We start from the raw sequence: 27,260 nt of genomic DNA, 5'->3' as shown, positions 1-27,260 counted from the left end.
TATTATTGTAACTATCATCTACTTAGATAAATCATTCACTCATGTTTGAGAAGGCGTGTCGAAAACAAGGATGCCTTTGCTAATAAACGCAGTGCTAGTCTTCCGTTCTGCTTGAGCCAGGGCCATAATCCAACGCCATCATTGCCAGAGTGCCCTGAATGCTTGTCTGACGTGAATCTCTGGGGCATGGAAACCCTCCTCTTCTTCTCTGAAGGGTGGTAGTCTGTGTACTGCACAAACTGGCTGTGGCAATCATAGCCCCGCCATGTTGATCTTCTCTGCTCTCTCTGCCTCTGTCGGGTTTGCTCCCGAGCAGCCTGGAGCATGAGAGCCTGCTTGGAGCTGGCTTTGGAGGGCCCTGGAACTGCAGTATTCACTAAGACTTGGTCACAACGTGGAGGACTTGTTCTCTCCCTCTTTCTCTTCCTCAGTGAGCGGTCATAGTCTGTGTCCTGCACAAAACGGCTGCAAAGGTTGTAAGTTCCCCGCACAGATCTGCTTGGCTCCCTCTGCCTCAGCAAGGTTTGCTCCTGAGCAGCCCTGGGAGCGGGAGCCCACCGGCAGATCCTCTTGGAAGGCCTTGCAGCTGTGCTATCCCTAGGACCACGGTCACGACTTGGAGGACCAGTTCTTCTCTCTGAAGAGTCATCATAGTCTGTGGTGTCCACAGACCAGCTGCGCAGATCCCTGCCCCACAGAGGGGATCTGCTCCGGCACCGCTTCCGGCCAGTGTACTTCATGCCCTGCAAAGAGAGCTGTGGAGAGTTCCTGCCCTTTTCTCCTGAAAGGATCAGAGCAGTGGGGAACCCCTACAAGTTCTGGGACAGGACGGTTTGGGGCCTCCAAAAGGCTCTTTTGGAGGGCTACTAAGACCAAAAGGCCAGAGGCGCACAAAAGGGATGGATCCAGGTGGGATGCTTTGAGAGGGAGCAGCGTTGTGGCTGTGAAGAAAGGTGCGGTGTGTGAGGGACAAAAGAGAAATGCTGAGATCCCAGAAAGAAATCCACTATTCCTCTGATGCCCTGACCCACGACCCCAAAGTTACCTTAGTCCTACCAGTCAGACCCTGTGGTCCAACAGAGCCCGCCTGCTTGCTGCTGGCCACACACTGACTGAGGAAGGAAGGGGCATGTGATGGTGCCAGTGAGGAAGAAGTCCTTTCTCCAATTCTCAGATCAGAGCATCTGGAGAAAAACAAAAGAGTGATCTCAGTTTAGAGCTGTTGTTGCAACCTCCTCTGGGGTTCAGTCATTTTCTCAGAGAGGTTTCTATGACAGAGAGAAGACTTAACCAAGGACACTAATGGGAAACTCAGCTAGGGTCTTCCCACCAAGTTTGCCTCTGTCCCAACAAAAACCTCATCTCTATACCTCCCACAGCCTCCATTTCATAAATTCACAGATTTGTTTGGGTTGCAAGGGACCTTTAACTTTATCTTGTTCCACCCCGCTGTGGTGGGCAGGAACACCCTCCACTATTCCAAGGTTTCTCCAAGCCCTGTCCAACCTGGCCTTGAACACTTCCAGGGGTGGGGCACCCACAGATGCTGTGGCAACCTGTGCCAGTGTCTCAGCACCCTTACAGCAAAGAATTCCTTCCCAATATCTAATGTAAACCTGCCCTCTGTTAGCTGAAAACTGATAGCCTTCATCCTGTCACTACATTCCCTGACAAATGGTGCCTCCCCATCTTTCCTGGAGGTCCTCTTTAAGTCCTCTTATCTACAAGAGTCAACATCAGAGACCAGGCAAGTAGCAGATTACATCCGGGCCGCAGCCTGAAGCCCAGTAAAGGACAGACACGGAGTAGTTCAGATTTGACAGCACTGAATGATGCAGGTAGTAATTTCATTTGATGAGAAAAACACTCAGGAAGGTGAGAAGCACAACTGCAAATGAGGAAAAGGAAATGTATTCTGAACATATTTGAATCCTGGTTATTACCTGGCATAGAACAGCAGGTAGGCTTGCTGCCTGAGAACTGTGTCAATGGAACGCAGCTCCACAGATTCATCGTCCATCCGGTACCACAATCCATTGCTGGCCTGTAAAAAAAAGGCAAGGATCTCTCCATGGTTTCTCTCCAAAAACACAGGTAGAAAACTGCCAAACCGAGAGCATGTCAAAACAAATGCAGTCCAGCCACTAAGGAGGCCTTCTGCCCCAAAACTTTGGCTGTCAGTAACACTGACAGGAAAGTTTATCTTCCCCAGCACACATTTTTCCCCATTGGGAAGGAAGTTGCTCTTTTACCTTTGTGTAGCAGAAATAGTGTCCTCCATGACAGCTGACACCACTGTGCACCAGGACAGCATATAAGGAGTAGAGGAGGGGTTCTCCATCTGCCTGAGACATGTATGGGCGAAGATCCAAGTACTCCGGATACTCTACAACCTATGGAGAGACCAAGAGGGCTCAGAAATGACCCTGGTCTGTGACATGAAATAGCCTACCAAGTGCGGGGGCCAGTCCAGGTGTATCAATACATCTCTGGGGCTCATGAGCACTTGGTTTTTCATAAAGCAACATATAATCGTTTGGGTGGCAGGAAACCGTTCTCAGTCAAAGCAGCCCTATCAGAGCACAGTGCTTGCCTGTCTTCCCACAGGAACTTTCCACTCCCCAGAAGGGACCACAAAAAACCCAACACAAGCAGCTTGTGACAAGCATCCTGCTTTAGGAAATCTGCTTCTTGAAGAGAAAGCTGCACACCAATAGTGTACAAACCTTGCTGATCTTCCCACCAGTGAAGCAGTCAAACCTCTTCAGACACACAGTGAGAACCTTGGGTGCACAGTGGACAGTGAACCTCTTAGTGGCGGCAACATTCTTCTCACACCTTGAAACCAAGCACAGAGCACAGCGCTGAAATGCACCCTATCTTCCACCAAGGCAGTCAGACAACCTTTCTTGTCTCGTGCATCCTTATGCTATTTTAAGGCAATTTGGTGCCATATTTAAAACAAACAAACAAACAAACAAACAAAGGAAAAACCCCAACCCCCCCCCCAAAAAAAAAAACCCAGACAAACAAAACTGTGTCTCATCAGTGTGCAGTAAACTTCCACGAGAAGATGACTTCTGCTCAATGACTTGTAGCCCCCTCACACAGAGTCTAGTGTTAATATGTTGATAGTAATCATCTTACTTGCTACATTTAAAGCAGTTTTCACCATCCAGGCGCTCAGGTCTTACAAAGTCCTCCAGAGCTGCAGTGAGGGATGAGGCTGCCTGGAGAATTGAGAAACCGGTGCACTGAGCTACAGGAAATGCCCTCGCCCAAACATTTTCCAGGAGCTGACAAGAAAACCCCTGTAGCTGATGCTGAGGAGACCCGCCATGAATCTACAAGCTGTATCCAGAAGGAGCCAGAAAGAGAGTGTGGTGTTGAACATTTCCCCTGTCCCAGAGGTTCTCAGGGGCAATCAAGAGCTCCCTCTCTGTACCACCTCCCATTGAGCTACTGATGTTGTGTAGGGTCACCAGCAGCGAAAACAATCCAACCCATCAGCCTGGAAGCCAGACAGGTGTTGAAGGAGGGCAAAGGGAAGAAGGATGAGGATATGTCAAGGGTGCAGAGCACATAATGGGTGCTTGTCCAGCTTCAAGCCAGCACCTACAGAGAGACCAGTGCCATGGTCTCTGCAGGAGGACAACATCCGTTCCCCTTCCCATCCACGACCAAGACCTCTGGTGTTCGCAGTATATGCTTTCGGGGCAAATGTGTTGACTCTGAAAAGCCTTGCGATGTCTTGAAGCACAACGGCAAAACCTCTTACTTTGATATCCAAAGGGACATCCAGGAAGGCCTCATAGGAATCAGAAATGGCTTTGCAGCTGAAGCAGATGACTGGAAGGAAAAATCAAAATGCCGAGCAATGGTGAGTTGAACGATGGTACTGCTCTGTGTTCATTGTACCTGTCCTGCTAGTCCCAGGACCAGCTGTTGGGCACAGGCAGACAGAAGGGCACAGGCAGTGCCAAGGAGAGCAGTAGTTGTAGAAACATACCTCTGGATCTCAGAAAGCCTCCAAATATTTGATGGACAATGGTAGTAGATTGAGATGATATGTCCAAGCTGGAAACAAGTAGTAAGACAGAGCATTACTTCCTCCAAGCCCCGGCTGTAGGTTTTCCTTGATGAGGCCACATCAAGGAGTCCAAAGGGCTCAGAACTTTGTAAAGGTAACTTGCTTGTGCTTACTCGTTGCTTGCACTCAGACAAGCTCTCTGCATGGCATTGACAGTACAGCATAAGAAGTCATGGGCATCTTCCTCCCTGCCAAGCTGAAAATGTTCTCCTATGACTAAGAAACAGGAAGTTAGTAGTTGTCTCATACAGGAAGGGAAGAAAACCTGTCAAAGAACCTGAAATCACATACATCTGAAACCCCGGAGAACAGCCAAAGGCAGGATGGCACTGACTGAGGAATGCAGGACCTTGTTAACATGCGCTTCCATGATGCACATCATGCAGAAGCCTTGTTGGCGACCTGAGGAGGGAGGGAGAGAAGGTCCTCTGGTGAGCAAAATATCCCTATGGTGGAATACTCCTCTTCTTCCACTCCCACTCCAGTGCAATATGCCACTCCTCCCAGTGTTTCAACAAGCACGGGACGTTTTAGTGCATAGAAAATGTTCTTCAGAGGAATGCTAAACTGAGGTTTTAACTTGCAGGAATAGAGACCCAGAGCTAGAAAGATGTGCCTTCATGAAGAATAAGACAGCTGGATAGGACAGGTGGCTCCAGAGTGTACAAAGAACACAAGTTCTGGGGCTGGCAAAAGGCTGCTTTTCTCCTAAATCAAATTTCAGGTTCTGGGAATCCTTGGGATTTGATTAACAGATTTACAAGGAGATGTCCCTAAGAGTACTCACAGGCCTGGCTGTGCTCCCGGGAGAGCAGATAGTTGGCCAGCGGCGGGGTGTATGTCAGGCATTGCAGGACAGCATTAAGGAAGCATGTGTTGCCCACATTGCGGAGTCCTGCTCCAGCACTCTGTCTTTGCTGCCAGACCATGCAAATCTTCTCTGGGGGAAAGAGGATCCTTTGTGGCGGAGTCATTCCCTCGGCAATGACTGCAGGGAAATTCCATTTGAAAAGAGATGAAATGAGGCACAAAGGCATATTTAAACAGTGAGGTCTCTACAGGAGCACTCAGGACCATCTGCTTTAACTGCCAACCCAACAACATCGGGGGAAGCTTAAACTGTGCCATTTAAATTTACTGTTTTGGAAAAATCCATTCCCCTGTTTACGTTGCTGAGAGTCCAACAAACCCGCAATCTGATTTCTGGGCCGCAGGCTACCTTCCTTTCTCAGTAGAGTTCTAGAGTGGATTATCAGTGAAGCCATCCCTTTTCCTGATTGTAACTTGTTGAAAACAAGTAAATACTGAGCACGGAAGGTAACCCAAAGGATGGCAGACCTCTCTACGAGCAATGGCAGCTTTCAAAGTCTTGTACCTAGTGTCAGAGGAGTGACAAAAGGTGTTTTCCTGGGTCTAATTGTAAACACGGGGGTCAGTTTGACTGCTCTCAGGAAACATCCCAGAGATCACTCTAGGTTGTGAGCACATCATTCTGGGATTTGACCACCAGCCATGTCACTTGTCTGTGGCAGTTCACAAAGTCCAAACCTGCTGGTGAAGCTATTACTCACAGGAGTCGTTCCCTGCTGTGGCCATTGCCTCTCTCAGGAAGAGAGTGCAATGCTTTAGATGACCAAGGATGTCTTTCTCTCCAGAAAGAGAACAGCACCAATCCCGTCACCTAATTGCAAAGAAATTACTGTAGCTCACCGAAAGTATAAAAACTCTAAATAAACGCAGAACGGCATCCACCACCAAGTCTTTCAGTGGTGCCTGTAACTGCTGCTGAGCTGCAGCTCACGCCCTTATGATCAGTCGCGGGGCACCAACTCACAGCAGGTTCAAAGGCCCTTTTGAAATGCTCCAATGTATGTTACCTTCTCTGAAGAGGCCCTGCTGCTCTCCTGACACTGCTTCAGCAGCAGAGCCCTCTGGCTTTCCCACCTCCTAGGAGTGACCATCTTTCAGCCACTACTTTAACTGCTACCTTTGCTGCTCTCCTTTTTCTGCCTCCCTCCCTCCCACAGCAATCAAGGTGGGCTGAGCCCATCCCCTCAGACTACAGTCACCTCCCTGCTTACCTATCCTAGGCTATGGAAAAAACCAAGAATCAGCAAACTGGAATTCTAACCTAGGTCATACCTGGCCAGCCTATAAAAGTCGTTTATAGCTCAGCCTACAGCTAGGAAGGTATAAATCAGCCTATACTTTTATCCCATATACCCTGCTCTATGATCTGTGCCAAAAGTCAAAGCATTACCTTTGAAAGAGGATGAAAGTTGAGGAGAAATGGTCAGTAAACAATAAACCACCCAAAAAAGGCAGGCACACAAGTAGCAAAGGAAGGAGCTGAGTTATCCCGAAGGCCAACTCTGTCCAACTGATTTTCGTTGGCGCGCTCCTCAGGATACCGGATGGGTGCCACATCTCTGCCCCTTTGTGACATGGGGTCCCATGGAACCACATGGAACCTCATGGAACCACATGGTTCTTGAGCACAGGAACCCACATGGCACGTCCGCCAGGTGGAAGCCACTGGACCTCCCCCCATGCTGGTGGCAAAGGGCTAGTCATCCTCTGACAGAGCTCCCACGCCTTCCCTGAGCCACACGGCCTGATGAGTAAAAGCCTGCTCAGGGCTGTAACTGAGCCAGGTCACAGCTTTCCTGGCCCCCAAGACGCTGAGGGTTTCACTTCCACTTCTATCAGTGAGACTCTTAGCAAAGCACCTGGACTCTTATGGGTTCATTTCCAATTAATTTCGTCTGCCCCCAGGGTACAACCGTGGGCTGACCCTGAACTGGGACTGCCAAAGGAACCCTTCAGAGGCTGCGCTGGGAGGACCTTGGCTGGCTGCTGGCCCCCACCCAGCTGCTGTCTTGTCCTCAAGCTCTGAAAACGTTCCTGGATGGCTTTTTAGCAGCTTCACATTTACTCCTGCCGCTCGGGTTGGTTAGGTTTTGATCAGCCGCAACTTTAGCCAGACTCCCACTCTGGATGGTGATAAGGGAAAATGTTAAGTTGCTATTGAGAAAATGTTACGCTGCTATTGATAAGGGAAAATTTTAAGCTGCACAGTCCAATAAGTGAAATTTTAAGGTTCGTGTGCTGTCGCTAAGACAGCAGCCATGTGCTGGTGAGCAGCCAATGGGGAGTTACCCAGAGGCAGCCAATGGGAAAGCTGTGTGATGGTGCGAAGGGGCAGCCAGTGGGAAAGTGTGCAGTGTAGCAAAGGGTAACCCGTAGACAACCAATGGGACACCGAGTGGACGGGCAGCCCATGAGGAACCGTTGCCAGGGGAAGATGCTGAGGGACTGAGTGAGGTGAGAAGTTCAGAGAGAGGAAGACTTTGAGCCTTCATCCCTTACGACCACCCGAGACAACCACCAGAGAGAAGCGCGCAGGCTCCAGGAGGCGTGTCCCGAGATTTACATAGAACACTGTCCACTCTCGGGTAGTTCATGAAGATGTAAAAATGTGCAATGAATCTGTATGACCTAATTGTATAAAACGGAAGCTATGATGGGCGAGGGCACGCGCGTGTTAGGCGGAGCTATCCCCCGCACGTCCGGCGCCGAAATAAACAAATACCAGCTTAATAGCACCTGTGGCTATTGAGTTTTACTGCTGTTGCCTTTTCCTGGCATCAATGGATAGAGACAGTTTTGTCCGTGCTGCACTTGGCCTATGTTGTTTTGGGCTTGTTGGAAATCATAAAACTTTTCTAATTTTTTTAGTGTTCCTGATTAACTTTTTGATTAGTTGTTTTTAACACACATCATAGGCGGTGCGTTCAGCCTTAAATCAACTTTAGCCAGCATGGAGTAAAAATTGTCATAAGCTCCTTTGTGAGAACACAGCCTGGGAAAAGTACTAAAACTGTAAGTTTTGTTGAAGTTAACCCTGTTATGCTTCAGTGGAGAAAGCCTGCCAGAGAAAGATGTCCTGTTGAAGGAGGAGATCTGGAACACAAGATTTATGGACTACAAGGACCTTCTGCAGAAGCCAGCAGATAAAGAAGAAGACTAACAAAGGCTCAGCATTTGTGTCAGAAAATGCCTAGGGGAGGGAAAATATACAAAAAAGATTAAAGATATGAAGTTATTACAGTAGAAAGTGAGAAATTAATAACCAATACCACATAGAATACTAATTAATGAAAGGGAGTGAGTGATGTAATTTGGAAGCAATGAACATTAATTTCTTTGTTTGCCAAATCTGTATAAATAGGTGAAAAGCGATGTCTTGCTGTCAGTATGGAGGCAGGATTTTTGTCAGCCACATGCACACCCAGGGTTGCAAATAAAAGTAATCACTTGCTTTCTAACACTAAAAAGCCAATTTGTTAGAGGGTCCTATTTATCCCGACAGTTTCAGAGGTGTTTAGCAACAGGCAGTCCTCTGGACACCTGGTGTAACCTCTGCTCAGCAGGCAGATAGTGTTTCTCATGCTCCAAGGATGCAGCTGGTTGTTATTTAACACCACTTGAACTGGCTGGTTTGGCCCCTGCCTGGAATGGGGCATCCAGTTTTACTCAGTTCTTCTCAGGACAGGTGGTTTTACTCCTGCCCAGCTCAGCACAGTTCATATGGCTCCTGCTGCACTCCGAGGTGTTTCTTCTTTTCTACTTGGGGCATCCAGCTAGGGCATGACTTTGCTTGGATGGCTTTTTTCATCACGTCTTGCAGCCGCTGGTTTTATCCCTGTCATCCTTGGGGAGGCTCCTTGTATCCCTTACCCAGACAAAGTATCTGCATTTACTCCTGCATTACACCTCTCAGGTGACGTTTTATGCCCCTGCCCTAACCTGATGTCTAGGTCCTGTGTTACCGTCCTCCCAGCAGCACTTCAGGAGCCCTCTGATGAAGACAGTCAACAATGGCACTCGTGAACAGTGCCTCTGCTCCTGCCTCCTGCTCATATGGGGGCATTTTAGGACGTAAACAGCTGTGCTCTGTGACCAAGCGGGTCCTACATGAGTCCCCTTTGCCCTCATCGTCAGTCCCTGAAGGTCCAGTGCGCCGGGAAGACCCCTTCTCCCCCTCCCTATCAGCCTTCACATTTCCAGGCACCAGGCCGACTCCTTTGCTCCTCACAGGCCTTGCAGGTCACAGGCACCTGCCTGCCAGGTTGTGATGGCCTCACAGCAGCACAGGGCAGCACAGCAGCACACAGAGCCCCATCTTAATACCAAACAGACTCTTCTCCCCTGAAAGGGCCACTCATGTTCTGTTAACGTGTTTCAAGGCTAGATTAAGATTGTTATATTGACATGACAAACCAAGGATTAGGATGTGCCCTGGCCTGCAGAGTGATCAGGTCCAGGTGATCAGGCATCATAAGCTGAGCTGTGCTCTACAATTCGGTGCTAAAGGGCTTACAAAATCTTGCTATGCTGGTGCTGCTTATAGAAATCTTGTGCTACTCCAATCATGGTATTCTGGGCTATAGTGATCATAACATGACGTTAAAAAAAATGAAGCTTTAATTGTAACTATGACTCAGTGCCATCATCATTCTGCCAAGGCTATCCTCATGAACCCGTCTGTCACCGCAGTGTCAGGTGATAGCCCTGACCAAAAGGGGACAGGGGGAGGTGCAGAACAACTGTCCATAAGTGTCCCTTGGCTCAGGGGATATGCAGGGCAGCAGGGATCCGTGCTGGTCCCCTTTCCTCCTTTCCCCTTCCGGGTGACACTGACCAAGGCCCCAGCACCTGCTGCCACGAGCTGTACACAGCTCCCCTGATGTTCAAGGTCTGACAAGCTTAATAAAACAGCTCCCACCAGAGATTTGGTGTGATCCCCCTGATCTGAGGGGAAACTGTGTCTATGGGGGAGGAAGGTATGCTTTCTGCACCTCATTTAAGGCTGGAGCCATTTTGCACAGTGCTTTTTGTGCCCTTTTGTTCCTCCCTTTAAGCAGTTCAGTTGCCCTGCTACTTTTATAATAAAATCGCCTTACCAGCTGCACCCAGAAAAGTTGTGGAGGTCTTTATTCAAGCGCCGACCTCCGCACTGGGTGGTACCTGCTACTCCTCAGGGGATTGGACAGAGCCATTCGTTGGTGTGAGTTTGGCATTCCCCACCCAAACTGCTGCAGGAGTGCCAAGCTATTTTGAGGAATGGGGAGTTGTTACAAAGACTTGACCAGAGCCCTGCTTAGAGGGGCTGGGAGAGGTCCAGCAGCATGGAGTGAGCCTGGCCAGTGCAGAGGGGCCCCGAGCAGGAGATGAAATCTCTTGCAGAGAGGCGCCACTTGCCACAACAGCAAACGGGGAAATCTTCCTCTCCCTTCAGGTCAGAGGTAGAAGTGGATGTGATCAGTGGTGTTCAATCCCCCTGCAATGTGGAGGTGGAGATCCAAACAACCTATAAACAGGCTGGCTCGAGCAAGGAAAGGCTGGGATGCTGCAACAATTATTGTGGCATGGTACTAAGGCAGGCCTGGTAAATCCAGATCAGATGCTCTGGCACCTCTGTTAGGAGGCAAAGTCATCCCAAGGGCTGGAGGCTTCTGCCCAGATGATGTCAGGAGGGGCTGCACTCACTGGTGTCTCTGAAGGTGTGAATCTCTCTGTGATTCTCCTGGTTCTTGTGCCATTTCCCAAACAACATGGGCAGGAGGAGGGCTTTGCTGTCGCTTATGGGAGAAACCGGCCTCTGGCTTTAGAGTGTTTTGAGAAAGTCCAGGTCAGACCTGCTTCATTTTCTAATGAGGGAAGTTGTCTTCCTCCATAGGCTGAAAAAGCCAGGAGCAAGTTACCATGTGTGTACATTCACATACTTTCCTTTTGCTGTGCATAGGGGCTTTGGTCCCGTGGAAATGCATGGGGCAGAGGACAGGGGACCTTGGGATCAGGTGGCAATCTTGGCTACAGGAATGTTTCAGGATTCTTGTCTGCAAGCTGCAGTTGAGTGCATCGTATCACTACTGAACCAGAGATGCTCACCTGCCGCTCCCATCAAGTGGACTTGCTTTTGGGGGTCTTGTATTCCTTTCTTATTGTCTTTCACGAATCCAGGGAAGAATGTGTGCGACCTTCTGGTTCTTCCCCTCACCTAATCCCCTAGCTGCTTTTTTGAAGGCCTCTTGCAGAACCTGATACTGAAGCAGTGCTTTCAGGGTTACCCAGTGACTCTGAGAAACTGGAGGGGGAGAGATCACAGATTCAGTGCTGCTTGTGGTCAGGGACTAACAGAATGGCAAGCAGTTGGCTCACTGGAGAGAGATTTCTAGCTAAATGAAGCTAAATCTCTTATCCACAAACTTCTGATTCAAGTCCAGGCAGTTCTCTCTAGACTGGCCAATGAGGCTGATGAGGCCTGAAACCAAATCTTCCTTCCTGGGGCATTTCAAAAGAGCCAGCCATACTGAAATCAGGAGCTTTTCTACATGTGCTTGATGAGCTCAGCTGCCTCAACATCTGTAAGTTTTCTTTTTTCAGACCCCATTGACGATGTGCATGGTGACCTCCTGGGATCCCATGGCAAAACGAACCTTCTTTGCACCTGCGAGTGTAGCATCTTCACCTTGCACTCCCTTCCTGGAGCAGTAGGTGCTGGCACAGCAGCCATTCATCTCCAGGGAGTCCCCAGGGTTGTGAGGGGGGATGAAGCTAGGTGGGCAGCAGATCGCAGTCAGAGGCCATGGAACAGGTTGGACATGAGCTTGGGGAGACAAAGTGAGGTTCATCCCATATTAAAAGCCTCTATGGCCCATGAGGAGACAGCAAATCTCCCTCTGGAGAGCCCAGGTCAGGAATATACCCGCATCCATCATCGTAATGTCTCTCCATCTTGTTTGCAGACAAACCTCCTGTTAAAACTGCCAGAGCTTCCAAGCTGACTGCAGGCAGCAGTTGTAGAGCCCACGGCACCAGCTCATAGGTCAGCAAGGAGTGCCTTTCAGATGCTGCCTCTCTCCCTTGTAGATCTCTCTGTGCTGCCCCAGTCTTTCTGATCTGCCTCATCCTTGACTTCTCCACCCTGCTCCCTGCTATTGCTTGTGAAGGAGTTATCTGCAATGCCTTTGGGCACCGGGAGCCCAGAGACTGAAGCTTTCCGGCAAGAGCCCCAGGCCTGTACAGCAGCTGTAAATTTCCCTTGTAAGAGCACTATCATCTTTCATCCCAGTGTTCATTTAGCCTCATTGTCTATGTTGTACAATGTGGCTGCTTCAGAGAGCCCCTGTGGTCCTTCCACCTCTCTCTGCCTGGCCTGGCTGTCCTCAGGGCATCTTGCCAAGCTCTCGTGTGGTGCTGCTGACCCCCGGGCTCGTGTCTATATCTTTTCTAGAAGACGGTTTTTTTCAGCAAACGCCCTGTGGAGGACAGCAAAGCTGCAGAGATGAGCCCCCATGTCAGGAGAGAGCCTGGCTGTCCCAAGAGCTGGTGCTGATGGGGGCCAAAACTGCCCCTGGTCTCACTCCATCCCAGTCAGCAGTGGGATATCAGGATTGAACTGTGAAGTTTGTTAACTCCTCTGCAGCATCCCTGTGGGGTGGGGAAGACAGGGCAGGGGAGCGGCTGGATGGTGAGAGAAGGGCTTCCAGGTGTTCTGGATGAGATGAAGCAAAGCCATGGGGGCCACGTGCTGCTGCAGCCCAGCCTTCCTGGGTGCACTTCAGGAAAAGTGTTCTAAGAAAGACCTTCACTCAAAGCAATGGCCTTGGGTTTTCTGGCTGCTTTTCCCAGAGGAAGCAGCATGTCAGCAAAGGAATCAAAGCTCAGGGGATTTCCAGTGAGGACACTGGGAGGGGTATGTATTCTTGGGTATGTATTCTTCCATCCCATAAAATGCGCAAAAATGGGCCGGAGTGAGAGGTGAGGGATTTCCAAAGTCTGCTCATCTCTGATGTCTCCCCTCCCTGGCATGGAGGGATCCAGTGCCTCCGGTGCAGACCCGAAAGCTGTGCTGCAGATCCTGAAGGTGATTGTCCTGCTTCTGGTCAGGACAGTGTTAATTTTTGCAGTATCCAGGAGGGGGCACAGCCAGGACATAGAGGTTATTCCTCATTTTGTCAAGGATGGGGGAAGGGGTCTCTTCCAGGTTGTGTGCGTGGGGGCAAAGTTGGGCACCAACAGGTGAGCAATCATGTGTGAGTCATTTGCCTCCCTTGTACACTCTGTTATTAGTATTGTTTCTGTTACTGTTCTGTTGCTGTACTGTTTTCTTTTTTCATTGCCGTTTCCAGTAAATTGTTCTTATCTCAGCCTGCGATCTTTACCTTTTGTGCCTGCAATTCTCCTGTCCAGCCTGCCTCAGGATGGAGGGGGAGTGGGAAGGGAAGGAGGAGTGGGAAGTGAGCGAGTGGCGCACGATTTGCATGGTTTCAGTGAGAACACTAAATTATGGAACACCCGTCTTAAACACATCATCGTGGCTAGGCTTCGCAAACGAAGATTTAAGAAGGCTCTATCCACATTTGTTACAAGCAGGCTGGTGGCTTATGAGGCCAATGCGAGATAGACATATCCGATTGCAAAAGGCACAGCAGAAAGACTCCCTAGGTGGTATATTCTGCAAGACGTGATTCTTTCTCCCTTGTCTTTTCTCCTCGAGAGTGATTCTGCGTGCGTTCTCAAAGGAAACAGCAGCGTTATAGATGGTGTGTCTCCAGGCCTCCCGATTTGAGGCCAGAGTAGACCAGTTATGTTGATTGATATGGCCGAGGCTGAGATGTTTGTAGCTATAATTGTCTACAACGTGGAATAAATAATTCTGACTAAAGTATTTTAGTATTTATTATTTTATTATTTTAATAACATTTATTATAACATTACTATCTATTGCTGAATATATATAACATGTAATAATGTATTATAAAATATTACTTCTATATATATTTCTATATATATTTATATATATATTTCTTTATTTCTATATATATCTCTACATATATATATTCTATATTTCTATATATATTTCTATATTTCTATATATACTTCTCTCTCTATATATTCTATATTTCCATCTATACTTCTATATTTCTAATAATATTTCTATACTATTATAACTATCATCTAAGATAAATCATTCACTCAGGTCTGAGAAGGCGTGTCAAAAACAAGGATGCCTTCGCTAATAAACGCAGTGCTAGTCTTCCGTTCTGCTTGAGCCAGGGCCATAATCCAACGCCATCATTGCCAGAGTGCCCTGAATGCTTGTCTGACGTGAATCTCTGGGGCATGGAAACCCTCCTCTTCTTCTCTGAAGGGCGGTAGTCTGTGTACTGCACAATCTCTACTTAATATTTGTTTTGTTAGCTTTAATATAATTGCTTCAACACTGCTTCCAAATACTGCACTATGTTTCTAGCTATAATTATCTACAACGTGGAATAGATAACTCTGATTAAACTATTTTAGTATTTACTATTTTATTATTTTAATAATATTTATTATAACATTACTATCTATTGCTGAATATATAAAACATGTAATAATGTATTAAAAAATATTACTTCTCTATATATTTCTATATATATTTCCATATTTCTCTCTCTCTATATTCTATATTTCTATATATATTTCTATATTTCTAATAATATTTCTATATTATTGTAACTATCATCTACTTAGATAAATCATTCACTCATGTTTGAGAAGGCGTGTCGAAAACAAGGATGCCTTTGCTAATAAACGCAGTGCTAGTCTTCCGTTCTGCTTGAGCCAGGGCCATAATCCAACGCCATCATTGCCAGAGTGCCCTGAATGCTTGTCTGACGTGAATCTCTGGGGCATGGAAACCCTCCTCTTCTTCTCTGAAGGGTGGTAGTCTGTGTACTGCACAAACTGGCTGTGGCAATCATAGCCCCGCCATGTTGATCTTCTCTGCTCTCTCTGCCTCTGTCGGGTTTGCTCCCGAGCAGCCTGGAGCATGAGAGCCTGCTTGGAGCTGGCTTTGGAGGGCCCTGGAACTGCAGTATTCACTAAGACTTGGTCACAACATGGAGGACTTGTTCTCTCCCTCTTTCTCTTCCTCAGTGAGCGGTCATAGTCTGTGTCCTGCACAAAACGGCTGCAAAGGTTGTAAGTTCCCCGCACAGATCTGCTTGGCTCCCTCTGCCTCAGCAAGGTTTGCTCCTGAGCAGCCCTGGGAGCGGGAGCCCACCGGCAGATCCTCTTGGAAGGCCTTGCAGCTGTGCTATCCCTAGGACCACGGTCACGACTTGGAGGACCAGTTCTTCTCTCTGAAGAGTCATCATAGTCTGTGGTGTCCACAGACCAGCTGCGCAGATCCCTGCCCCACAGAGGGGATCTGCTCCGGCACCGCTTCCGGCCAGTGTACTTCATGCCCTGCAAAGAGAGCTGTGGAGAGTTCCTGCCCTTTTCTCCTGAAAGGATCAGAGCAGTGGGGAACCCCTACAAGTTCTGGGACAGGACGGTTTGGGGCCTCCAAAAGGCTCTTTTGGAGGGCTACTAAGACCAAAAGGCCAGAGGCGCACAAAAGGGATGGATCCAGGTGGGATGCTTTGAGAGGGAGCAGCGTTGTGGCTGTGAAGAAAGGTGCGGTGTGTGAGGGACAAAAGAGAAATGCTGAGATCCCAGAAAGAAATCCACTATTCCTCTGATGCCCTGACCCACGACCCCAAAGTTACCTTAGTCCTACCAGTCAGACCCTGTGGTCCAACAGAGCCCGCCTGCTTGCTGCTGGCCACACACTGACTGAGGAAGGAAGGGGCATGTGATGGTGCCAGTGAGGAAGAAGTCCTTTCTCCAATTCTCAGATCAGAGCATCTGGAGAAAAACAAAAGAGTGATCTCAGTTTAGAGCTGTTGTTGCAACCTCCTCTGGGGTTCAGTCATTTTCTCAGAGAGGTTTCTATGACAGAGAGAAGACTTAACCAAGGACACTAATGGGAAACTCAGCTAGGGTCTTCCCACCAAGTTTGCCTCTGTCCCAACAAAAACCTCATCTCTATACCTCCCACAGCCTCCATTTCATAAATTCACAGATTTGTTTGGGTTGCAAGGGACCTTTAACTTTATCTTGTTCCACCCCGCTGTGGTGGGCAGGAACACCCTCCACTATTCCAAGGTTTCTCCAAGCCCTGTCCAACCTGGCCTTGAACACTTCCAGGGGTGGGGCACCCACAGATGCTGTGGCAACCTGTGCCAGTGTCTCAGCACCCTTACAGCAAAGAATTCCTTCCCAATATCTAATGTAAACCTGCCCTCTGTTAGCTGAAAACTGATAGCCTTCATCCTGTCACTACATTCCCTGACAAATGGTGCCTCCCCATCTTTCCTGGAGGTCCTCTTTAAGTCCTCTTATCTACAAGAGTCAACATCAGAGACCAGGCAAGTAGCAGATTACATCCGGGCCGCAGCCTGAAGCCCAGTAAAGGACAGACACGGAGTAGTTCAGATTTGACAGCACTGAATGATGCAGGTAGTAATTTCATTTGATGAGAAAAACACTCAGGAAGGTGAGAAGCACAACTGCAAATGAGGAAAAGGAAATGTATTCTGAACATATTTGAATCCTGGTTATTACCTGGCATAGAACAGCAGGTAGGCTTGCTGCCTGAGAACTGTGTCAATGGAACGCAGCTCCACAGATTCATCGTCCATCCGGTACCACAATCCATTGCTGGCCTGTAAAAAAAAGGCAAGGATCTCTCCATGGTTTCTCTCCAAAAACACAGGTAGAAAACTGCCAAACCGAGAGCATGTCAAAACAAATGCAGTCCAGCCACTAAGGAGGCCTTCTGCCCCAAAACTTTGGCTGTCAGTAACACTGACAGGAAAGTTTATCTTCCCCAGCACACATTTTTCCCCATTGGGAAGGAAGTTGCTCTTTTACCTTTGTGTAGCAGAAATAGTGTCCTCCATGACAGCTGACACCACTGTGCACCAGGACAGCATATAAGGAGTAGAGGAGGGGTTCTCCATCTGCCTGAGACATGTATGGGCGAAGATCCAAGTACTCCGGATACTCTACAACCTATGGAGAGACCAAGAGGGCTCAGAAATGACCCTGGTCTGTGACATGAAATAGCCTACCAAGTGCGGGGGCCAGTCCAGGTGTATCAATACATCTCTGGGGCTCATGAGCACTTGGTTTTTCATAAAGCAACATATAATCGTTTGGGTGGCAGGAAACCGTTCTCAGTCAAAGCAGCCCTATCAGAGCACAGTGCTTGCCTGTCTTCCCACAGGAACTTTCCACTCCCCAGAAGGGACCACAAAAAACCCAACACAAGCAGCTTGTGACAAGCATCCTGCTTTAGGAAATCTGCTTCTTGAAGAGAAAGCTGCACACCAATAGTGTACAAACCTTGCTGATCTTCCCACCAGTGAAGCAGTCAAACCTCTTCAGACACACAGTGAGAACCTTGGGTGCACAGTGGACAGTGAACCTCTTAGTGGCGGCAACATTCTTCTCACACCTTGAAACCAAGCACAGAGCACAGCGCTGAAATGCACCCTATCTTCCACCAAGGCAGTCAGACAACCTTTCTTGTCTCGTGCATCCTTATGCTATTTTAAGGCAATTTGGTGCCATATTTAAAACAAACAAACAAACAAACAAACAAAGGAAAAACCCCAACCCCCCCCCCCAAAAAAAAAACCCAGACAAACAAAACTGTGTCTCATCAGTGTGCAGTAAACTTCCACGAGAAGATGACTTCTGCTCAATGACTTGTAGCCCCCTCACACAGAGTCTAGTGTTAATATGTTGATAGTAATCATCTTACTTGCTACATTTAAAGCAGTTTTCACCATCCAGGCGCTCAGGTCTTACAAAGTCCTCCAGAGCTGCAGTGAGGGATGAGGCTGCCTGGAGAATTGAGAAACCGGTGCACTGAGCTACAGGAAATGCCCTCGCCCAAACATTTTCCAGGAGCTGACAAGAAAACCCCTGTAGCTGATGCTGAGGAGACCCGCCATGAATCTACAAGCTGTATCCAGAAGGAGCCAGAAAGAGAGTGTGGTGTTGAACATTTCCCCTGTCCCAGAGGTTCTCAGGGGCAATCAAGAGCTCCCTCTCTGTACCACCTCCCATTGAGCTACTGATGTTGTGTAGGGTCACCAGCAGCGAAAACAATCCAACCCATCAGCCTGGAAGCCAGACAGGTGTTGAAGGAGGGCAAAGGGAAGAAGGATGAGGATATGTCAAGGGTGCAGAGCACATAATGGGTGCTTGTCCAGCTTCAAGCCAGCACCTACAGAGAGACCAGTGCCATGGTCTCTGCAGGAGGACAACATCCGTTCCCCTTCCCATCCACGACCAAGACCTCTGGTGTTCGCAGTATATGCTTTCGGGGCAAATGTGTTGACTCTGAAAAGCCTTGCGATGTCTTGAAGCACAACGGCAAAACCTCTTACTTTGATATCCAAAGGGACATCCAGGAAGGCCTCATAGGAATCAGAAATGGCTTTGCAGCTGAAGCAGATGACTGGAAGGAAAAATCAAAATGCCGAGCAATGGTGAGTTGAACGATGGTACTGCTCTGTGTTCATTGTACCTGTCCTGCTAGTCCCAGGACCAGCTGTTGGGCACAGGCAGACAGAAGGGCACAGGCAGTGCCAAGGAGAGCAGTAGTTGTAGAAACATACCTCTGGATCTCAGAAAGCCTCCAAATATTTGATGGACAATGGTAGTAGATTGAGATGATATGTCCAAGCTGGAAACAAGTAGTAAGACAGAGCATTACTTCCTCCAAGCCCCGGCTGTAGGTTTTCCTTGATGAGGCCACATCAAGGAGTCCAAAGGGCTCAGAACTTTGTAAAGGTAACTTGCTTGTGCTTACTCGTTGCTTGCACTCAGACAAGCTCTCTGCATGGCATTGACAGTACAGCATAAGAAGTCATGGGCATCTTCCTCCCTGCCAAGCTGAAAATGTTCTCCTATGACTAAGAAACAGGAAGTTAGTAGTTGTCTCATACAGGAAGGGAAGAAAACCTGTCAAAGAACCTGAAATCACATACATCTGAAACCCCGGAGAACAGCCAAAGGCAGGATGGCACTGACTGAGGAATGCAGGACCTTGTTAACATGCGCTTCCATGATGCACATCATGCAGAAGCCTTGTTGGCGACCTGAGGAGGGAGGGAGAGAAGGTCCTCTGGTGAGCAAAATATCCCTATGGTGGAATACTCCTCTTCTTCCACTCCCACTCCAGTGCAATATGCCACTCCTCCCAGTGTTTCAACAAGCACGGGACGTTTTAGTGCATAGAAAATGTTCTTCAGAGGAATGCTAAACTGAGGTTTTAACTTGCAGGAATAGAGACCCAGAGCTAGAAAGATGTGCCTTCATGAAGAATAAGACAGCTGGATAGGACAGGTGGCTCCAGAGTGTACAAAGAACACAAGTTCTGGGGCTGGCAAAAGGCTGCTTTTCTCCTAAATCAAATTTCAGGTTCTGGGAATCCTTGGGATTTGATTAACAGATTTACAAGGAGATGTCCCTAAGAGTACTCACAGGCCTGGCTGTGCTCCCGGGAGAGCAGATAGTTGGCCAGCGGCGGGGTGTATGTCAGGCATTGCAGGACAGCATTAAGGAAGCATGTGTTGCCCACATTGCGGAGTCCTGCTCCAGCACTCTGTCTTTGCTGCCAGACCATGCAAATCTTCTCTGGGGGAAAGAGGATCCTTTGTGGCGGAGTCATTCCCTCGGCAATGACTGCAGGGAAATTCCATTTGAAAAGAGATGAAATGAGGCACAAAGGCATATTTAAACAGTGAGGTCTCTACAGGAGCACTCAGGACCATCTGCTTTAACTGCCAACCCAACAACATCGGGGGAAGCTTAAACTGTGCCATTTAAATTTACTGTTTTGGAAAAATCCATTCCCCTGTTTACGTTGCTGAGAGTCCAACAAACCCGCAATCTGATTTCTGGGCCGCAGGCTACCTTCCTTTCTCAGTAGAGTTCTAGAGTGGATTATCAGTGAAGCCATCCCTTTTCCTGATTGTAACTTGTTGAAAACAAGTAAATACTGAGCACGGAAGGTAACCCAAAGGATGGCAGACCTCTCTACGAGCAATGGCAGCTTTCAAAGTCTTGTACCTAGTGTCAGAGGAGTGACAAAAGGTGTTTTCCTGGGTCTAATTGTAAACACGGGGGTCAGTTTGACTGCTCTCAGGAAACATCCCAGAGATCACTCTAGGTTGTGAGCACATCATTCTGGGATTTGACCACCAGCCATGTCACTTGTCTGTGGCAGTTCACAAAGTCCAAACCTGCTGGTGAAGCTATTACTCACAGGAGTCGTTCCCTGCTGTGGCCATTGCCTCTCTCAGGAAGAGAGTGCAATGCTTTAGATGACCAAGGATGTCTTTCTCTCCAGAAAGAGAACAGCACCAATCCCGTCACCTAATTGCAAAGAAATTACTGTAGCTCACCGAAAGTATAAAAACTCTAAATAAACGCAGAACGGCATCCACCACCAAGTCTTTCAGTGGTGCCTGTAACTGCTGCTGAGCTGCAGCTCACGCCCTTATGATCAGTCGCGGGGCACCAACTCACAGCAGGTTCAAAGGCCCTTTTGAAATGCTCCAATGTATGTTACCTTCTCTGAAGAGGCCCTGCTGCTCTCCTGACACTGCTTCAGCAGCAGAGCCCTCTGGCTTTCCCACCTCCTAGGAGTGACCATCTTTCAGCCACTACTTTAACTGCTACCTTTGCTGCTCTCCTTTTTCTGCCTCCCTCCCTCCCACAGCAATCAAGGTGGGCTGAGCCCATCCCCTCAGACTACAGTCACCTCCCTGCTTACCTATCCTAGGCTATGGAAAAAACCAAGAATCAGCAAACTGGAATTCTAACCTAGGTCATACCTGGCCAGCCTATAAAAGTCGTTTATAGCTCAGCCTACAGCTAGGAAGGTATAAATCAGCCTATACTTTTATCCCATATACCCTGCTCTATGATCTGTGCCAAAAGTCAAAACATTACCTTTGAAAGAGGATGAAAGTTGAGGAGAAATGGTCAGTAAACAATAAACCACCCAAAAAAGGCAGGCACACAAGTAGCAAAGGAAGGAGCTGAGTTATCCCGAAGGCCAACTCTGTCCAACTGATTTTCGTTGGCGCGCTCCTCAGGATACCGGATGGGTGCCACATCTCTGCCCCTTTGTGACATGGGGTCCCATGGAACCACATGGAACCTCATGGAACCACATGGTTCTTGAGCACAGGAACCCACATGGCACGTCCGCCAGGTGGAAGCCACTGGACCTCCCCCCATGCTGGTGGCAAAGGGCTAGTCATCCTCTGACAGAGCTCCCACGCCTTCCCTGAGCCACACGGCCTGATGAGTAAAAGCCTGCTCAGGGCTGTAACTGAGCCAGGTCACAGCTTTCCTGGCCCCCAAGACGCTGAGGGTTTCACTTCCACTTCTATCAGTGAGACTCTTAGCAAAGCACCTGGACTCTTATGGGTTCATTTCCAATTAATTTCGTCTGCCCCCAGGGTACAACCGTGGGCTGACCCTGAACTGGGACTGCCAAAGGAACCCTTCAGAGGCTGCGCTGGGAGGACCTTGGCTGGCTGCTGGCCCCCACCCAGCTGCTGTCTTGTCCTCAAGCTCTGAAAACGTTCCTGGATGGCTTTTTAGCAGCTTCACATTTACTCCTGCCGCTCGGGTTGGTTAGGTTTTGATCAGCCGCAACTTTAGCCAGACTCCCACTCTGGATGGTGATAAGGGAAAATGTTAAGTTGCTATTGAGAAAATGTTACGCTGCTATTGATAAGGGAAAATTTTAAGCTGCACAGTCCAATAAGTGAAATTTTAAGGTTCGTGTGCTGTCGCTAAGACAGCAGCCATGTGCTGGTGAGCAGCCAATGGGGAGTTACCCAGAGGCAGCCAATGGGAAAGCTGTGTGATGGTGCGAAGGGGCAGCCAGTGGGAAAGTGTGCAGTGTAGCAAAGGGTAACCCGTAGACAACCAATGGGACACCGAGTGGACGGGCAGCCCATGAGGAACCGTTGCCAGGGGAAGATGCTGAGGGACTGAGTGAGGTGAGAAGTTCAGAGAGAGGAAGACTTTGAGCCTTCATCCCTTACGACCACCCGAGACAACCACCAGAGAGAAGCGCGCAGGCTCCAGGAGGCGTGTCCCGAGATTTACATAGAACACTGTCCACTCTCGGGTAGTTCATGAAGATGTAAAAATGTGCAATGAATCTGTATGACCTAATTGTATAAAACGGAAGCTATGATGGGCGAGGGCACGCGCGTGTTAGGCGGAGCTATCCCCCGCACGTCCGGCGCCGAAATAAACAAATACCAGCTTAATAGCACCTGTGGCTATTGAGTTTTACTGCTGTTGCCTTTTCCTGGCATCAATGGATAGAGACAGTTTTGTCCGTGCTGCACTTGGCCTATGTTGTTTTGGGCTTGTTGGAAATCATAAAACTTTTCTAATTTTTTTAGTGTTCCTGATTAACTTTTTGATTAGTTGTTTTTAACACACATCATAGGCGGTGCGTTCAGCCTTAAATCAACTTTAGCCAGCATGGAGTAAAAATTGTCATAAGCTCCTTTGTGAGAACACAGCCTGGGAAAAGTACTAAAACTGTAAGTTTTGTTGAAGTTAACCCTGTTATGCTTCAGTGGAGAAAGCCTGCCAGAGAAAGATGTCCTGTTGAAGGAGGAGATCTGGAACACAAGATTTATGGACTACAAGGACCTTCTGCAGAAGCCAGCAGATAAAGAAGAAGACTAACAAAGGCTCAGCATTTGTGTCAGAAAATGCCTAGGGGAGGGAAAATATACAAAAAAGATTAAAGATATGAAGTTATTACAGTAGAAAGTGAGAAATTAATAACCAATACCACATAGAATACTAATTAATGAAAGGGAGTGAGTGATGTAATTTGGAAGCAATGAACATTAATTTCTTTGTTTGCCAAATCTGTATAAATAGGTGAAAAGCGATGTCTTGCTGTCAGTATGGAGGCAGGATTTTTGTCAGCCACATGCACACCCAGGGTTGCAAATAAAAGTAATCACTTGCTTTCTAACACTAAAAAGCCAATTTGTTAGAGGGTCCTATTTATCCCGACAGTTTCAGAGGTGTTTAGCAACAGGCAGTCCTCTGGACACCTGGTGTAACCTCTGCTCAGCAGGCAGATAGTGTTTCTCATGCTCCAAGGATGCAGCTGGTTGTTATTTAACACCACTTGAACTGGCTGGTTTGGCCCCTGCCTGGAATGGGGCATCCAGTTTTACTCAGTTCTTCTCAGGACAGGTGGTTTTACTCCTGCCCAGCTCAGCACAGTTCATATGGCTCCTGCTGCACTCCGAGGTGTTTCTTCTTTTCTACTTGGGGCATCCAGCTAGGGCATGACTTTGCTTGGATGGCTTTTTTCATCACGTCTTGCAGCCGCTGGTTTTATCCCTGTCATCCTTGGGGAGGCTCCTTGTATCCCTTACCCAGACAAAGTATCTGCATTTACTCCTGCATTACACCTCTCAGGTGACGTTTTATGCCCCTGCCCTAACCTGATGTCTAGGTCCTGTGTTACCGTCCTCCCAGTAGCACTTCAGGAGCCCTCTGATGAAGACAGTCAACAATGGCACTCGTGAACAGTGCCTCTGCTCCTGCCTCCTGCTCATATGGGGGCATTTTAGGACGTAAACAGCTGTGCTCTGTGACCAAGCGGGTCCTACATGAGTCCCCTTTGCCCTCATCGTCAGTCCCTGAAGGTCCAGTGCGCCGGGAAGACCCCTTCTCCCCCTCCCTATCAGCCTTCACATTTCCAGGCACCAGGCCGACTCCTTTGCTCCTCACAGGCCTTGCAGGTCACAGGCACCTGCCTGCCAGGTTGTGATGGCCTCACAGCAGCACAGGGCAGCACAGCAGCACACAGAGCCCCATCTTAATACCAAACAGACTCTTCTCCCCTGAAAGGGCCACTCATGTTCTGTTAACGTGTTTCAAGGCTAGATTAAGATTGTTATATTGACATGACAAACCAAGGATTAGGATGTGCCCTGGCCTGCAGAGTGATCAGGTCCAGGTGATCAGGCATCATAAGCTGAGCTGTGCTCTACAATTCGGTGCTAAAGGGCTTACAAAATCTTGCTATGCTGGTGCTGCTTATAGAAATCTTGTGCTACTCCAATCATGGTATTCTGGGCTATAGTGATCATAACATGACGTTAAAAAAAATGAAGCTTTAATTGTAACTATGACTCAGTGCCATCATCATTCTGCCAAGGCTATCCTCATGAACCCGTCTGTCACCGCAGTGTCAGGTGATAGCCCTGACCAAAAGGGGACAGGGGGAGGTGCAGAACAACTGTCCATAAGTGTCCCTTGGCTCAGGGGATATGCAGGGCAGCAGGGATCCGTGCTGGTCCCCTTTCCTCCTTTCCCCTTCCGGGTGACACTGACCAAGGCCCCAGCACCTGCTGCCACGAGCTGTACACAGCTCCCCTGATGTTCAAGGTCTGACAAGCTTAATAAAACAGCTCCCACCAGAGATTTGGTGTGATCCCCCTGATCTGAGGGGAAACTGTGTCTATGGGGGAGGAAGGTATGCTTTCTGCACCTCATTTAAGGCTGGAGCCATTTTGCGCAGTGCTTTTTGTGCCCTTTTGTTCCTCCCTTTAAGCAGTTCAGTTGCCCTGCTACTTTTATAATAAAATCGCCTTACCAGCTGCACCCAGAAAAGTTGTGGAGGTCTTTATTCAAGCGCCGACCTCCGCACTGGGTGGTACCTGCTACTCCTCAGGGGATTGGACAGAGCCATTCGTTGGTGTGAGTTTGGCATTCCCCACCCAAACTGCTGCAGGAGTGCCAAGCTATTTTGAGGAATGGGGAGTTGTTACAAAGACTTGACCAGAGCCCTGCTTAGAGGGGCTGGGAGAGGTCCAGCAGCATGGAGTGAGCCTGGCCAGTGCAGAGGGGCCCCGAGCAGGAGATGAAATCTCTTGCAGAGAGGCGCCACTTGCCACAACAGCAAACGGGGAAATCTTCCTCTCCCTTCAGGTCAGAGGTAGAAGTGGATGTGATCAGTGGTGTTCAATCCCCCTGCAATGTGGAGGTGGAGATCCAAACAACCTATAAACAGGCTGGCTCGAGCAAGGAAAGGCTGGGATGCTGCAACAATTATTGTGGCATGGTACTAAGGCAGGCCTGGTAAATCCAGATCAGATGCTCTGGCACCTCTGTTAGGAGGCAAAGTCATCCCAAGGGCTGGAGGCTTCTGCCCAGATGATGTCAGGAGGGGCTGCACTCACTGGTGTCTCTGAAGGTGTGAATCTCTCTGTGATTCTCCTGGTTCTTGTGCCATTTCCCAAACAACATGGGCAGGAGGAGGGCTTTGCTGTCGCTTATGGGAGAAACCGGCCTCTGGCTTTAGAGTGTTTTGAGAAAGTCCAGGTCAGACCTGCTTCATTTTCTAATGAGGGAAGTTGTCTTCCTCCATAGGCTGAAAAAGCCAGGAGCAAGTTACCATGTGTGTACATTCACATACTTTCCTTTTGCTGTGCATAGGGGCTTTGGTCCCGTGGAAATGCATGGGGCAGAGGACAGGGGACCTTGGGATCAGGTGGCAATCTTGGCTACAGGAATGTTTCAGGATTCTTGTCTGCAAGCTGCAGTTGAGTGCATCGTATCACTACTGAACCAGAGATGCTCACCTGCTGCTCCCATCAAGTGGACTTGCTTTTGGGGGTCTTGTATTCCTTTCTTATTGTCTTTCACGAATCCAGGGAAGAATGTGTGCGACCTTCTGGTTCTTCCCCTCACCTAATCCCCTAGCTGCTTTTTTGAAGGCCTCTTGCAGAACCTGATACTGAAGCAGTGCTTTCAGGGTTACCCAGTGACTCTGAGAAACTGGAGGGGGAGAGATCACAGATTCAGTGCTGCTTGTGGTCAGGGACTAACAGAATGGCAAGCAGCTGGCTCACTGGAGAGAGATTTCTAGCTAAATGAAGCTAAATCTCTTATCCACAAACTTCTGATTCAAGTCCAGGCAGTTCTCTCTAGACTGGCCAATGAGGCTGATGAGGCCTGAAACCAAATCTTCCTTCCTGGGGCATTTCAAAAGAGCCAGCCATACTGAAATCAGGAGCTTTTCTACATGTGCTTGATGAGCTCAGCTGCCTCAACATCTGTAAGTTTTCTTTTTTCAGACCCCATTGACGATGTGCATGGTGACCTCCTGGGATCCCATGGCAAAACGAACCTTCTTTGCACCTGCGAGTGTAGCATCTTCACCTTGCACTCCCTTCCTGGAGCAGTAGGTGCTGGCACAGCAGCCATTCATCTCCAAGGAGTCCCCAGGGTTGTGAGGGGGGATGAAGCTAGGTGGGCAGCAGATCGCAGTCAGAGGCCATGGAACAGGTTGGACATGAGCTTGGGGAGACAAAGTGAGGTTCATCCCATATTAAAAGCCTCTATGGCCCATGAGGAGACAGCAAATCTCCCTCTGGAGAGCCCAGGTCAGGAATATACCCGCATCCATCATCGTAATGTCTCTCCATCTTGTTTGCAGACAAACCTCCTGTTAAAACTGCCAGAGCTTCCAAGCTGACTGCAGGCAGCAGTTGTAGAGCCCACGGCACCAGCTCATAGGTCAGCAAGGAGTGCCTTTCAGATGCTGCCTCTCTCCCTTGTAGATCTCTCTGTGCTGCCCCAGTCTTTCTGATCTGCCTCATCCTTGACTTCTCCACCCTGCTCCCTGCTATTGCTTGTGAAGGAGTTATCTGCAATGCCTTTGGGCACCGGGAGCCCAGAGACTGAAGCTTTCCGGCAAGAGCCCCAGGCCTGTACAGCAGCTGTAAATTTCCCTTGTAAGAGCACTATCATCTTTCATCCCAGTGTTCATTTAGCCTCATTGTCTATGTTGTACAATGTGGCTGCTTCAGAGAGCCCCTGTGGTCCTTCCACCTCTCTCTGCCTGGCCTGGCTGTCCTCAGGGCATCTTGCCAAGCTCTCGTGTGGTGCTGCTGACCCCCGGGCTCGTGTCTATATCTTTTCTAGAAGACGGTTTTTTTCAGCAAACGCCCTGTGGAGGACAGCAAAGCTGCAGAGATGAGCCCCCATGTCAGGAGAGAGCCTGGCTGTCCCAAGAGCTGGTGCTGATGGGGGCCAAAACTGCCCCTGGTCTCACTCCATCCCAGTCAGCAGTGGGATATCAGGATTGAACTGTGAAGTTTGTTAACTCCTCTGCAGCATCCCTGTGGGGTGGGGAAGACAGGGCAGG

The 27,260-nt window shown here is 48.7% G+C and overlaps 2 protein-coding genes across 2 annotated transcripts in view; both read right to left on the bottom strand.

Moving 5' to 3' along the window:
• LOC127461776 (ubiquitin carboxyl-terminal hydrolase 42-like) overlaps positions 1 to 7,858 on the bottom strand; it is a 37,167-nt gene extending 29,309 nt beyond the window's left edge. Inside the window, exons 1-2 of the mRNA XM_051769817.1 lie at positions 7,133 to 7,858; positions 6,351 to 7,083 (exon numbers count right to left, since the gene is read on the bottom strand). The gene's annotated coding sequence lies outside the window, so the exon portion shown is untranslated. The remainder of the gene's footprint in view (positions 1 to 6,350; positions 7,084 to 7,132) is intronic.
• Positions 36 to 21,772, bottom strand: LOC127461775 (ubiquitin carboxyl-terminal hydrolase 42-like). The gene is made up of 13 exons (XM_051769816.1): positions 20,999 to 21,772; positions 20,310 to 20,419; positions 4,878 to 5,078; positions 4,382 to 4,492; positions 4,204 to 4,306; positions 4,010 to 4,077; positions 3,779 to 3,849; positions 3,148 to 3,230; positions 2,727 to 2,838; positions 2,253 to 2,393; positions 1,944 to 2,044; positions 1,046 to 1,184; positions 36 to 743 (listed from the first exon to the last, which is right to left on the bottom strand). The coding sequence occupies exons 2-13, from the start codon at positions 20,332 to 20,334 to the stop codon at positions 36 to 38; spliced, it is 1,863 nt and encodes a 620-aa protein (XP_051625776.1). The 5' UTR covers positions 20,335 to 20,419; positions 20,999 to 21,772.
• Between the last annotated feature and the right edge of the window lie 5,488 nt (positions 21,773 to 27,260).

This window comes from Manacus candei, unplaced genomic scaffold (assembly GCF_025592945.1).
Source record: "Manacus candei isolate 608988 ecotype Guabito, Panama unplaced genomic scaffold, ASM2559294v1 h1tg000112l, whole genome shotgun sequence".
Taxonomy (NCBI): domain Eukaryota; kingdom Metazoa; phylum Chordata; class Aves; order Passeriformes; family Pipridae; genus Manacus; species Manacus candei.
Note: the sequence above shows the minus strand (reverse complement) of the source record. Positions and strands in the feature narration are given on the sequence as shown.

Bases quoted from the DNA above. Each gene is read 5' to 3' on its own strand.
- LOC127461775 (XM_051769816.1), bottom strand. From the start codon at position 20,334: ATGGCCACAGCAGGGAACGACTCCT. The intron at 4,078-4,203 runs GTAAGCACAAGC...ACTTGTTTCCAG, and splicing joins TGTCTGAGTGCAAGCAACGA to CTTGGACATATCATCTCAAT. The intron at 2,394-2,726 runs GTTTGTACACTA...GTCTCTCCATAG, and splicing joins CTGGTGGGAAGATCAGCAAG to GTTGTAGAGTATCCGGAGTA.